At 48.6% G+C, this 12,321-nt stretch overlaps 1 protein-coding gene across 3 annotated transcripts in view; it reads left to right on the top strand.

Annotated features, from left to right (window-relative positions):
• The window catches only part of PPP1R7 (protein phosphatase 1 regulatory subunit 7), a 38,191-nt gene extending 28,553 nt beyond the window's left edge, over positions 1-9,638 (top strand). For 2 of the 3 annotated variants that reach the window (XM_030916839.1, XM_010377002.2), the window contains one exon: positions 9,258-9,638. In XM_030916839.1, the coding sequence (XP_030772699.1) occupies positions 9,258-9,434 (177 nt within the window). In that variant the 3' untranslated portion in view covers positions 9,435-9,638. The remainder of the gene's footprint in view (positions 1-9,257) is intronic. The other variant, XM_010377004.2, reaches the window with a different exon arrangement.
• Positions 9,639-12,321: the final 2,683 nt, after the last annotated feature.

The raw sequence follows: 12,321 nt of genomic DNA, 5'->3' as shown, positions 1-12,321 counted from the left end.
CAGGTTATCAAAGACTCTTATAGAATGCAGTTGCAACCAGCCTGTGATGGCAGCAGGCACTCTCATGACTACTGAGATGGCTGTGTTTTGTACAAGTTTTCTGTAGGGCGTTTAGAGCCTTAAAAATACCACATGCAGCTGGGCACAGTGGCTCATATTTGTAATCCCAGCACTTTGGGAGGCCAAGGCAGGTGGATCACCTAAGGTCAGGAGTTCGAGACTGACCTGACCAATATGGTGAAACCCCATCTCTACTAAAAATACAAAAATTAGCCAGGCGTGGTGGCATGCATCTGTAGTCCCAGCTACTCAAGAAGCTGAGACAGGAGAATTGCTTGAATCCGGGAGGTGGAGGTTGCAGTGAGCTGAGATCGCACCACTGCACTCCAGCATGGGTGACAGAGTGAGACTCTGTCTCAAAAAAAGAAAATAAGGCTGGGCACAGTGGCTCATGCCTGTAATCCCAGCACTTTGGGAGGCCGAGGTGGGTGGATCACAAGGTGAGGAGATCGAGACCATCCTAGCCAACATGGTGAAACCCTGTCTCTACCAAAATACAAAAATTTAGCTGGGTGTGGTGGCACACGCCTGTAGTCACCACTACTTGGGAGGCTGAGGCAGGGGAATCGCTTGAACCCGGGAGGCAGAGGTTGCTGTGAGCTGAGATCATGCCACTGCACTCCAGCCTGGCGACAGAGCTAGACTCCATCTTAAAAAAAAAAAAAAAAAAGGCCGGGCACGGTAGCTCACGCCTGTAATCCCAGCATTTTGGGAGGCCAAGGTGGGCGGATCACGAGGTCAGGAGATCAAGACCCTCCTGGCTAACATGGTAAGACCCCATCTTTTTTTTTTTTTTTTTTGAGACGGAGTCTCGCTCTGTCACCCAGGCTGGAGTGCAGTAGCCAGACCTCAGCTCACTGCAAGCTCCGCCTCCCGAGTTCACGCCATTCTCCTGCCTCAGCCTCCCGAGTAGCTGGGACTACAGGCGCCCGCCACCTCGCCCGGCTAGTTTTTTGTATTTTTAGTAGAGACGGGGTTTCACCGTGTTAGCCAGGATGGTCTCCATCTTCTGACCTCGTGATCCGCCCGTCTCGGCCTCCCAAAGTGCTGGGATTACAGGCTTCAGCCACCGCGCCCGGCCAGACCCCATCTCTACTAAAAAATACAAAAAAAAAAAAAAAATTACCCAGGCGGGGTGGTGGGAACCTGTAGTCCCAGCTACTCAGGAGGCTGAGGCAGGAGAATGGTGTGAACCTGGGGAGGCGGAGCTTGCAGTGAGCAGAGATAGCGCCACTGCACTCCAGCCTGGGCGACAGAGCGAGACTCCATCTCACCAAAAAAAAAAGATATCATGGAGAGCTTCCTAACCAAGATTTAAAAATCAGAAGTGAAAAAAGAAAGATGTATCTAATTTTATAAAAAAGTGCGTATGTTTTGCCTGATGAAAGAGTCCATTGGTCACCTGAAAGGTTAAGGTTGTTCTCTACGACATACAAAAAGCTCTTTAAAGTGAAAGAAAGCAGTTTAATAGAAAAACCGGTGGAGGATAGCAATAGACAGTTCACCAACGCGGCGCATCTTGCCCCTGCCATATGGGGCTTGTTTCAAGCTGGCATTCAGGGCCTGGAGGATGGGCCGAGACGAGCACTGCCCTGTGTGGGCCCCCACCCTCTTCCGAGTAGCCCGGGGAAAGGCAGCATCACAGTGACCAAAGGCAGTAGCCAGGGGAGGAGAAACATTTGGCAGGAAAGTCTCCACCCTCACGGTGTCTGATGCTGGCATGGAGCCCATCTACCCACTTCTCTGCTGGCACAGGGGCATCCCCAGGACCCTCTCAGATGCTCTGTTGGCAGATGCTGCCCGCTCATTTAAGCCAAGTGATGCCATTTGGATTACATCGCAGGCCTGCTCTGTGCCACAACTGTGCTTCCTCGGCCCTCTTGAGAGAATGCTTTCCTGTAGGCAGTGCCTTGCCCAAGCAGCCTGTGCCAGCTTGGCACCCCTGACCCAAGGCTGTCTGGGTGTGAGCTGCAAGGAGTGGGGGGCACAGGCAGGGGCTGCTCGGGAAGAGGCTGTGTGCCTCCCTCCCAGCATGTGTGCCTGGCCTGGGCCCACTTTCTCCTCCCCTCAGTCTAGTGATGGCCATTTCATTAGGTTTCAGTTGCACTCCTTTAATTACAGATGAGTTTAACCCTGGTGCCTCTGTTTTCAACCACTTTCTCCTTTTGTTCACTCTTGATACTTTCTGCTAGCTTTAGTCCAGTGCATTTGCCCTTTTATTATTAACTTCAGGAGATTCTATCGATGAATGATACTAAACCTTAGTATGTCATCTGTGTTGCAAATACTTTACTTTGTCACGGAGTCTCACTCTTTCGCCCAGGCTGGAGTGCAGTGGCGTGATCTCAGCTCACTGCAAGCTCCACTTCCCGGGTTCACGCCATTCTCCTGCCTCAGCCTCCCAAGTAGCTGGGACTACAGGCACCCACCACCATGCCTGGCTAATATTTTTGTATTTTTAGTAGAGATGGGGTTTCACTGTGTTAGCCAGGATGATCTCGATCTCCTGACCTCGTGATCCGCCCACATTGGCCTCCCAAAGTGTTGGGATTACAGGCGTGAGCCCCTGCGCCTGGCCATCTTCGGCTTTCTTTATGGTACTTAGGTCATCATAACTATTGCATTGGCAGATAGATGTCTTTCCTCAGTTTCCTGTGTTTGGTGTTAGTATAGAGAGGGTTATAAATCCAAAACCTATAAAAACATTTACCTGATTGACTCCTAAAATTGTATGTTTTATATTTTATGTCTTTTCTGCAACTTAGGGAATAACTCAATTGTAATATAGGCATATGATGACTTGTTGTTGTTGTTGTTGTTGTTGAGACGGAGTCTCACTGTTGCCCAGGCTGGAGTGCAGTGGCTCGATCTCAGGTCACTGCAACCTCTGCCTCCCGGGTTCAAGCGATTCTCCTACCTCAGCCTCCTGAGTAGCTGGGACTACAGGTGCCTGCCACCACACCCGGCTAATTTTTGTATTTTTAGTAGAGACGGGATTTCACCATATTGGTCAGATAGGTCTCAAACTCCTGACCTTGTGATCGACCCGTCTCAGTCTCCCAAAGTGCTGGGATTACAGGCGTGAGCCACTGCGCCCAGCTTATGATGACATATTATGCCACCATAAATGAAATCTTAAAAGCAATCATGATTGTAAAGGATATTTAATTACGGGAAAATGTTCATGATATAGAATTAGTGAAAAAGAAAAATGCCAAATATTTTTGGTGAGATCTAGTTATTCTTAAATTCAATGCATGTAGACACCAGAGAAAAGAGGTGGAAGGAGGCCGGGCACGGTGGCTCACACCTGTAATCCCAGCACTTTGTGAGGCTGAGGCAGGCGGATCACAAGGTCAGGAGATCAAGACCATCCTAACACAGTGAAACCCCATCTCTACTAAAAATACAGAAGTATTAGCCGGGCGTGGTGGTGGGTGCCTATAGTCCCAGCTACTCGGGAGGCTGAGGCAGAAGATGGTGTGAACCCAGGAGGCGGAGCTTGCAGTGAGCCAAGATCTTGTCACTGCACTCCAGCCTGGGCGACAGAGCAAGACTCCGTCTCAAAAAAATGAAATAAAAAAAGAAAAGACACTGGAAGGAGGAAATATGCCAAAACAAGAAGCCCTTGTGGGTAGTTGGTTTCTTTTTGCTTTTATACTCTATAGTTCTTCTGAATTTTCTGTAACGAGCATGTCTTTCTTTTTTTTTTTTTTGAGATGGAGTCTCACTCTGTCACCAGGCTGGAATGTAGTGGCGTGATCACGGCTCACTGTAACCTCCGCCTCCCGGGTTCAAGCAATTCTCTTTCCTCAGCCTCCTGAGTAGCTAGGACTACAGGCATGCACCACCATACCCAACTAACTTTTGTATTTAAGAGGCAGGGTTTCACCATCTTGGCCAGGCTGGTCTTGATATTATCTTGACCTTGTGATCCGCCCGCCCCGGCCTCCCAAAGTGCTGGGATTATAGGCGTGAGCCATTGTGCCTGGCATATTTCTTTTATAATTGAAAAAAAAAGTTTTAAAAATCTGTTCTAAAAGAACTTAATGTGCAGTATCAACCCTCTTGATATATATGTTCGCAAAAAAAAGACTGGAAGAAAATGTAACAAAATATTACGCAGGGTTTTCTTTGTGTGGTGAGATTGTGCACGATTTTTCGTTTATTCTCTATACTTTTCTATATTTCTCAATTTTTGTCTGTGAGTACTTTTCTCAGGAGGAACAATGGAAAAGACAGATGTGTTTTGCGTTTGTTTTCAAATGAAAGCTGAATTGAGACGGTAAAGGGCTGTGCAGGATGTTGAGTCCCGTAGCTGACTGGAGCCCGTAAAGGGCCAGCTGAACCAGGGCCCTCCAGAGCTGTCACCACAGGGCGTGCAGACCTGGATGGAGGCAGTGGCAGCAGAGACAGAAAGAAGGGAATGAGCTCAAGAGAAAGTCAAGGGAGAGCGAGCAGATCACCTAAGGGAGAGGCAGGGCTCACGGAGTTTCCAGAGGAAAGACAGAGGCGGGGAAGCCCAGCATGCTCGGCCAGGGCGGGTTCCACAGGAAGAAGGCACAGCTGGGCTGGGAGCTGTCTCCATGGCTTCCTCTTCACCGTGCGTTACTACTGCTCACAAAAGCCAGAACGGACAAATTCCCAGTCCATAGTATACTGCCTGCCATCGATCGATCGGTCAGTCACTAGATTAATTATATACAGATAATGATAGATAAACATAATATATTAATAAAAACATATATGTATTTCCTTATTTTTTCAGAGAAGCACTAGAAACATAAACCAGTGTAACGAGTTACCTTTGGGGCATGAAGACATGGTGAGGTGGACAGGATGGGGAAAGAATGAGACTTCTCTGAATATACCTTTTTATAGAATTTTGGCTTTTGAGCCAGGTAAATGCTTTACACATTAAAACTTTTTTACTTAAAATTGAAAATGAACTGAAACATAAGAACCTAACAGTATTCCAGATGGGTGCTGTGATCACAAAGAAAAGAATGCTTTCAAGTAACTTTGCAAACAGTTCTCTGAGTCGATGGCCTTTGTGAGAGAGTCTAAGGAGAGGAATACTCTGAGGAAACGGTGAACTTCACTCAATAGTTGTGTTAGCAGTAATGTTGCTTTTGTCATTTTGAAACTTTTAAATATGTTACTGGATAAATACATAATGTGAGTAGAATCCTACCTAACATTCTGTGTACGAGAAAATAGACACATGCATAAAATCAGCTAAGAAACGAGCTACTGTCAACTTTGGATTTGGAGGCACTTTTGCTATGAGGGAGTGACAGCTGGCAGCGTCACCGTCCCCACAGACGGCTCTCGATGGGCCGTGCCTGTGTCACACATCTCCTTTGTTAAACTGTCATGGAGATTTTCAGAAAGTAAGTGATTGTTACATTCTACTGGTTGTTTATGAAATGTATCTTAAGAATTCTACCCATCTTTTGTTTAAAACGTTACTGAGTTTAGGGTAATTAATGTAAATTTTCTATAATATCAGCCAAAAAGTAGTAAAGGGAAATACAGGTATCCTATGTATGTATATACAAAATACACACATACAAAACCCCATAAATACAAAATGCAAGTTTGGGTTCCAAAAACCAAGAGAGTCTGCCAGAAAAACGTCAACCAAGAAGACGTTCTCTAGCAGAATCCCAGCCGTTGGTTCGGGCGAGGGATCAGCAGCTGCTGGGATAACTGGGAAGGATGTTGAAGAAGGGATGTTTGCACACATGCCCAAGGATCATGCCACAGAGAACTGGCTATTTGCAAAGGAAAAGCATGTTCCCAGAGTCATCTGGGGTCACCAGCTGATCTGCATGATAAAACTTAGATCCCTAACTGCGGGACCACCATCTGATGTGCTGTGTCCACCTGATGTGCTGTGTCCACCTGATGTGCTGTGTCCTCAGTGTGGGTCATCTCTGCAGTATACCTCCCAAAAATGTTTACTGTGATCTGACCAAGCATTTGTACCTAACTTCGAGTTCATGGGGAGTATAAGAGCTAGAGGAACAAGCTAAATGACAATGAGGGATACTTTACAAGACACTTCTTCAAAAAGTCAATTTTAGTTTTTTAAAAAAAAGTGTGAGAAGGACGTGGGAGGTACTCAAGATTAGAAGAGACTGAAATGGTCCCTCTGGGGGAAAGATATGTGCCCGCACTCCCCAGCCAGGCTCCCTGACAGCCCCAGTGTACAGAACTTCTCAAGAGAAACATAAGGCTATCTTTTTTCCATTATGACTATAACATCTTTGCCCCATCCTGGGATTCAGGAGCCTCTGGAATGTCTATGGAGACAGAGTCTCATACAAGTGAATATTTTTAGTTCCATTTTGGAAAAATGCAAAGATAAGAATCTCTGAAAGTTACCAATATCAAACACATTATTTACAATGCACCATTGGCGGTGAGTAAAATTCCCTATGTTTACTAAGTCCTGGAGGAAACTGCTCTGACATTGGCGGTGCTATGGAAAATTACAAAATCTGCAATTTATGAAGGTGAGCCGCCAATCTGGACTAATAACGACATTGGAAAGTGCTGTGACGTGTGAGACAAGAAGCATCTGGTGTGTGACAAACACAAACACATCACATACCGAGAAAGAAGAGGAGACGACACAGCTTGAAGACCTCCCACAGCAGAGCTGAAAGCCTGAGTCAGCTGCCAGGGATGTTTTGAATCATTTTTTAAATAGACTGTGCTACAAGAAAATCTTATTTCTTCCAAACAGTGTAATATTGCTACTTTTATTAAGTGAATGTCCTTTTTGTGTGTTTTAAGGTAAAAGTGGTTAAGGCAGTGGTGTTCAATCTTTGGGCTTCCCTGGGCCACATTGGAAAAAAGAAGAATTGTCTTGGGCCACACATAAAATACACTAACAGTCACTGATAAGCTGGGAAAAAAAAAAAAAAAAAGCCACACACACACACACACAAGCGAAAACAATCGCAAGAAAATCTGAAAATGTTTTTAAGCTTACACGGTTGCATTGGGCCTCATTCAAAGTCGTCCTGGGCCATTTATGGCCTGCAGGCCGTGGGTTGAACAAGCTTGGTTTAAGACGTGCATGTGCATCATTTTCATGACTCTCTGCTTTAAGGGGCTCTTTCTATTTGACCAGTTACTGACCAATCACAGGCCTGACAGGTGGATGGCTTCCCCTGTAATTCTAATGTTGCAGGCTCTGCATTGGCCACACAACCAGCGGGGGTGGTGTGAGTGTAGTAACAATAGCATTTAAGAATGTATCCTCACGTCACTTCCCATGGAGGCACTAGTCCGGATGGCAGCAGGGCACCAGCCCTGGTGGTGCGGCTCTTCCCAACAGGTTTCAGTCCCTCTTGAAGGGCTAAGCTCTAGGATTTGGAAATCTTGGTTTCTCAAAGCTAGTACACACTAGACCCACAAGAGGTTCTGTGAAGATAGGGCTCCTCAGGCCAGGCGCAGTGGCTCACGCCTGTAATCCCAGCACTTTGGGAGGCTGAGGCAGGTGGATCACCTGAGGTCAGGAGTTTAAGACCAGGCTGGCCAACATAGTGAAACCCCATCTCTACAAAAATATAAAAATTAGCCGAGCATGATGGCGAGTGCCTGTAGTCCTAGCTACTCGGGAGGCTGAGGTGGGAGAATCGCTTGAACCTGGGAGGCGGAAGTTGCAGTGAGCCAAGATTGCCCCATTGCACTCCAGCCTGGTGACAGAGCGAGACTCCATCTCAAAAAAAAAGAAAATAGGGTTCCTCAAACAGGCGAACCTGTGAGATGCACATTATATTCCTCTCTGGGAGGCCGCTAACACACGGTAAGGTACTAAAGACAGCCTGGCTATGACAGTGGACCTGGTGCCAAACTAGCCCCCCTGCCACAGACAGATAGAAAAATAGGAAACAACTCTATTCAGGCAGTGGACAGCAGGCAGCACGCGCCTGCAGGCTCTGAGGAGGGAGTTCCAGCGGAAGCCCCGTGATCGCCCCACTCCTTACCTGGGATGCTTCCCAAGCAGAACACAGTACTTCTGAGTGGAAGAAGCAGAGATCAGCATATCTGGCAGCCAGAGTGTGCAAGACAGGGCCCTGGAGAGAAGGGGAGCTGTGCAGAGCAGGGGCCCCCCAGTCGGACCACAGCTGTGGGCAGGGCAACGTGGGCCCCAGAGTAGAACACCCCTGCTTGCGTTCCATTCCACATGGACAGTTCCCATCCTAACTTCTCTGTAAAAGGAGTCGAAGTCTGTCACCCTATAACGAGTGCCCCGGCTCTGCCCGTTGTAGGTTCACAACAAGTCCAGCTGCCTCTTCAGGAGTAGTGCCCCTGCTCTTGCCACCGTGGTTTGCCTGGCAGGCCATGAGGCCAGGCAGCTCTGAACAGGTGATTTCTACACACAGGGTGCTTGAAAGTGAGGGTCAGACCAACAAAGCTTGAAGCTGGACGGGCTCCCCTTGTTGTGGAGATGGCGCCACTGCACCCAAGCCTGGGCGACAGAGCAGGACTCTGTCTCAAAAAAAAAAAAAAAAAAAAAGAAATGCAAGAGAACTCTTCCTGCCAAAGGCAGGTCCCTCCAACTGGGCATGGCAGGGCCAAGACGGTAAAGTGTAGCCTGCTCTGAGCCTGCAACTCAGACCTCTGAATCCCACCTGCTCACGATTTGTGTCCCTGCACGTGGTATTGGGTGAAAGCAGCAGCTGGGACTTCCTTGTGGAGAGAGCCATAGAGGTAACTCACAGAAGAGCTGAGAGTTTTACGTAGAGTGGCCTCTGTCTGCTGTGTCACAGTGACAGTGCAGAGTGCAGCCTTGGGAACGATGGCTGAGAACTGGTTTGTAGGAAGTGCAGCCCACCTTGCTTTGACATTTGCCTGTGGACGAGTGTAGCAGGCAGGGGGCCAGGACTGCTTTGTCTTTCCCCTGCTGACCTGAATGTGGACTTGGCCCTGTCATAGTGACTGGTCCAGGGTTGGGTATGGACAGGTAACTTGCACTTGGGATGTAGCTGAAGGTGGCCAGGATGCACCAAGAGGCCATGAAGGTCCCATGAGGTGCCAGGGAAGACCCACACCTGCTCGCCATCTTCTGCGTGGGAAGGAGGAGGGTGGCTAGTAGCCCTCCACCAGAGCTGAGGGCTGTGGGCTGTGAGGGCTGGGCTGTTTGGTTCTAAAGGCTTTTCTCCTGTGTGTGTCCCCAGATGAACGACAATCTCCTGGAGAGCTGGAGCGACCTCGACGAGCTGAAGGGAGCCAGGAGCCTGGAGACGGTGTACCTGGAGCGGAACCCCCTGCAGAAGGACCCCCAGTACCGGCGAAAGGTCATGCTCGCCCTCCCCTCCGTGCGGCAGATTGACGCCACGTTCGTCAGGTTCTGAGTCCTCCTTGCTCCTCCTATGGTCCCTCTCCTCGGAAGAACTGCCCAGCCATGGTTTTTTAACCCACCTGTTGCTCCTGAGGTCGTCACTATATCAACAGTCAAAAACCCAATGGCAATAAAGGCACTGAGGATAGCTGACGCGCGATGCCACGCGCCATTTTCAGATGCCATTGCAATTAAACCTTGCCACATGGTCCTCCTGGGTGATTGTGGACAGTTATTGTAGCCACAGAGAGCACATAAGACACGTTGCGTTCATTCACTAGAAATCCCTTTCTGTTTCCTCCTCTCAGAAGGCGGTCACAGTCCCCACCTGGGTTGTGTGGAAACACAGGGCCTGAGAGTGCTTTACAGGCCTTCACGTGCTGTCCAAGTGGCATTCAGGGGCTGGCCCAGCTGGTGTCCTGGTGTGCAGGGTTCAGGCAGTCCTGACCTGCAACAACGGAGGTTTTTTAGTCTTTTAAACCAGACAATGCTAATTTTTTTAAAATTAGGTAAGTTAAAAAAACATGGGTAAAAGCTCACTCAGCCCTGTGTGCTTGTGTTCCTTAGAGCTCTCCTTTAAAAAGTGCCGGGCAAGGCTGACTGCTTTCACGTGTGCCTGTCAGTTCTCGCCACAGCCCTTGCCTGTGAGTGAAAGCTCAGGTGTGGGGAGGGCGTCCGTGTCCCAGCGGTGCTGTGCTGCTGCCAGGGTGCGAGCCCCACTGAGCTCTCCAAAGACAGCCTCCAAGGATCTGAACTCTTGGCCACTTGTGTAGTGGCCTCCTGTTCTCACCCCATTGTTATTTTGGCTTTTTTAATATAAAATATACATTGACAGACACGCGAGGTCTGGATTTAATGCTACCAGGGCATCGTCACCTCCCAGGGTCTCAGATTTCTCCTCCCACACAATGAGGGCCACATCATGTGGTCACCAAGGTCCCTTCTGCCTCCAGGACTCCAGACTCTAGAACTGTCTACTTGAGGAACCAGGACTCTAGAACCATACTGTCCAACGTGGTCGAGGCTGTAGTGAGCCACGATTGTACCCACTCCAGCCTGGGTGACAGGGAGACCCTGTCTCAAAAAAAATAAAAAAATTTAAAAGACCCCAAATTAATACCCAGCCATCTGTTCTTTAACAGACGTTTTTACAAACGTACAAAAAATGTGAAAGTGGTGAGAAAAGGTATGCTAAATCCAGCACAATCCTAATCAAAATGCCTTTTTTTTTTTTTAAAGGAGTCTCACTCTGTCACCCAGGCTGGAGTGCAATGGCGCAATCTCAGTTCACTGCAACCTCCACCTCCTGTGTTCAAGTGATCCTCCTGCCTCACCCTCCCTAGTAGCTGGGATTACAGACACCTGTCACCACACCCGGTTGATTTTTGTATATTTAGTAGAGATGGGGTTTTGCCATGTTGGCCAGGCTGGTCCCAAACTCTTGACCTCAGGTGATCCGCCCTCGGCCTCCCAAAATGCTGGAATTACAGGGGTGAGCCACCACGCCCAGCTGCCATTTGATTTTTTGAGACACATTAAATTCTAAAATTTACTTTTTTTCCTTTTTTTTTTTTTTTTTTCCTGAGACAGAGTCTTGCTTTGTCGCCAGGCTGGAGTGCAGTGGCGCGATCTATGCTCACTGTGAACTCTGCCTCCTGGGCTCAAGCGATTCTCCTGCCTCAGTCTCCGGAGTAGCTGGGACTACAGACACGCGCCACTATGCCCAGCTAATTTTTGTATTTTTAGTAGAGACAGGGTTTCACCATGTTGGCCAGGATGGTCTCAATCCCTTGACCTCGTGATCCACCCACCTCTACCTCCCAGAGTGCTGGGATTACAGGCGTGAACCACTGCGCCCAGCTTTTTCTTTTTCTTTTTTTGGCGACCAGGGTCTTGCTGTATTGCCCAGGCAAGTCTCAAACTCCTAGGTTCAAGCTATCTTTCCATCTCTGCCTCCCTAAGAGCTGGGATTATAGGCGTGAGCCACCGCGCCCGACAAATTCTAAAATTGGTATGGAAGAAAAAAGTCAACATTGTGGTTCAATTCATTTTGAAAAAGAGCTGGGAGAGACGCTTTCCTACCAGATCCTGAGTGCTGCAAACCCACAGTAAGAGTGTGGGGGAGGCGTGACCTAACAGCACCAAGACAGGGACCCAGGGGACTTGGAGACTCCGGGACTGGGAAAACCTCAGCAGGGACCCGGGGGACTCAGGGACTGGGAAAAGTGTCCCGGGGTTTGGGGGGGGTGGACAGTGTCCTCATGGTGTTGGCAAAGTGTACTATGGGGAAAAATGAACACTGCCCCTCCCTGGCATCACACGCAGGGTGGGCTCCAGAGCAATTGGTGATTCCTGTGTGGTGGTAAAATAGAAAATTAGTAGAAAATAATATGGGAGGCTGGGCGTGGTGGCTCGTGCCTGTAATCGTAGCACTTTTGGAGGTTAAGGCTTGACCTCAGGAATTCAAGACCAGCCTGGGTAACATGGTGAAAACCTGTCTCTACTTTAAGAAAACACAAAACTTAGCCGGGCGTGGTGGCAGCCACCTGTAGTCCTGGCTACTCGGGAGGCTAAGGTGGCAGAATCGCTTGAACCTGGGAGGGAGAGTTTGCAGTGAGCTGAGATCTCGCCACTAGCACTCCAGCCTGGGCAACAGAGTGAGACCCTGTCTCACATCCCCGAAAAAAGAAAAAAGAATGTGGAAAGGTGGGTATGTGAGCTAGCAGTGGAGAAGAGCTTAAAACTCCCCAAGGCCAGGTGCCGTCGCTCACGCCTGTAATCCCAGCACTATGGGAGGCCAAGGTGGGCGAATCACAAGGTCAGGAGTTCGAGACCAGCCTGGCCAACATGGTGAAACCCTGTCTCTACTAAAAATACAAAAAATTAGCTGGGCATGGTGG

This window comes from Rhinopithecus roxellana, chromosome 14 (assembly GCF_007565055.1).
Source record: "Rhinopithecus roxellana isolate Shanxi Qingling chromosome 14, ASM756505v1, whole genome shotgun sequence".
In the NCBI taxonomy this organism is placed as follows: domain Eukaryota; kingdom Metazoa; phylum Chordata; class Mammalia; order Primates; family Cercopithecidae; genus Rhinopithecus; species Rhinopithecus roxellana.
The sequence above is the reverse complement of the archived record's forward strand: the minus strand, read 5'-3'. Positions and strand labels throughout refer to the sequence as shown.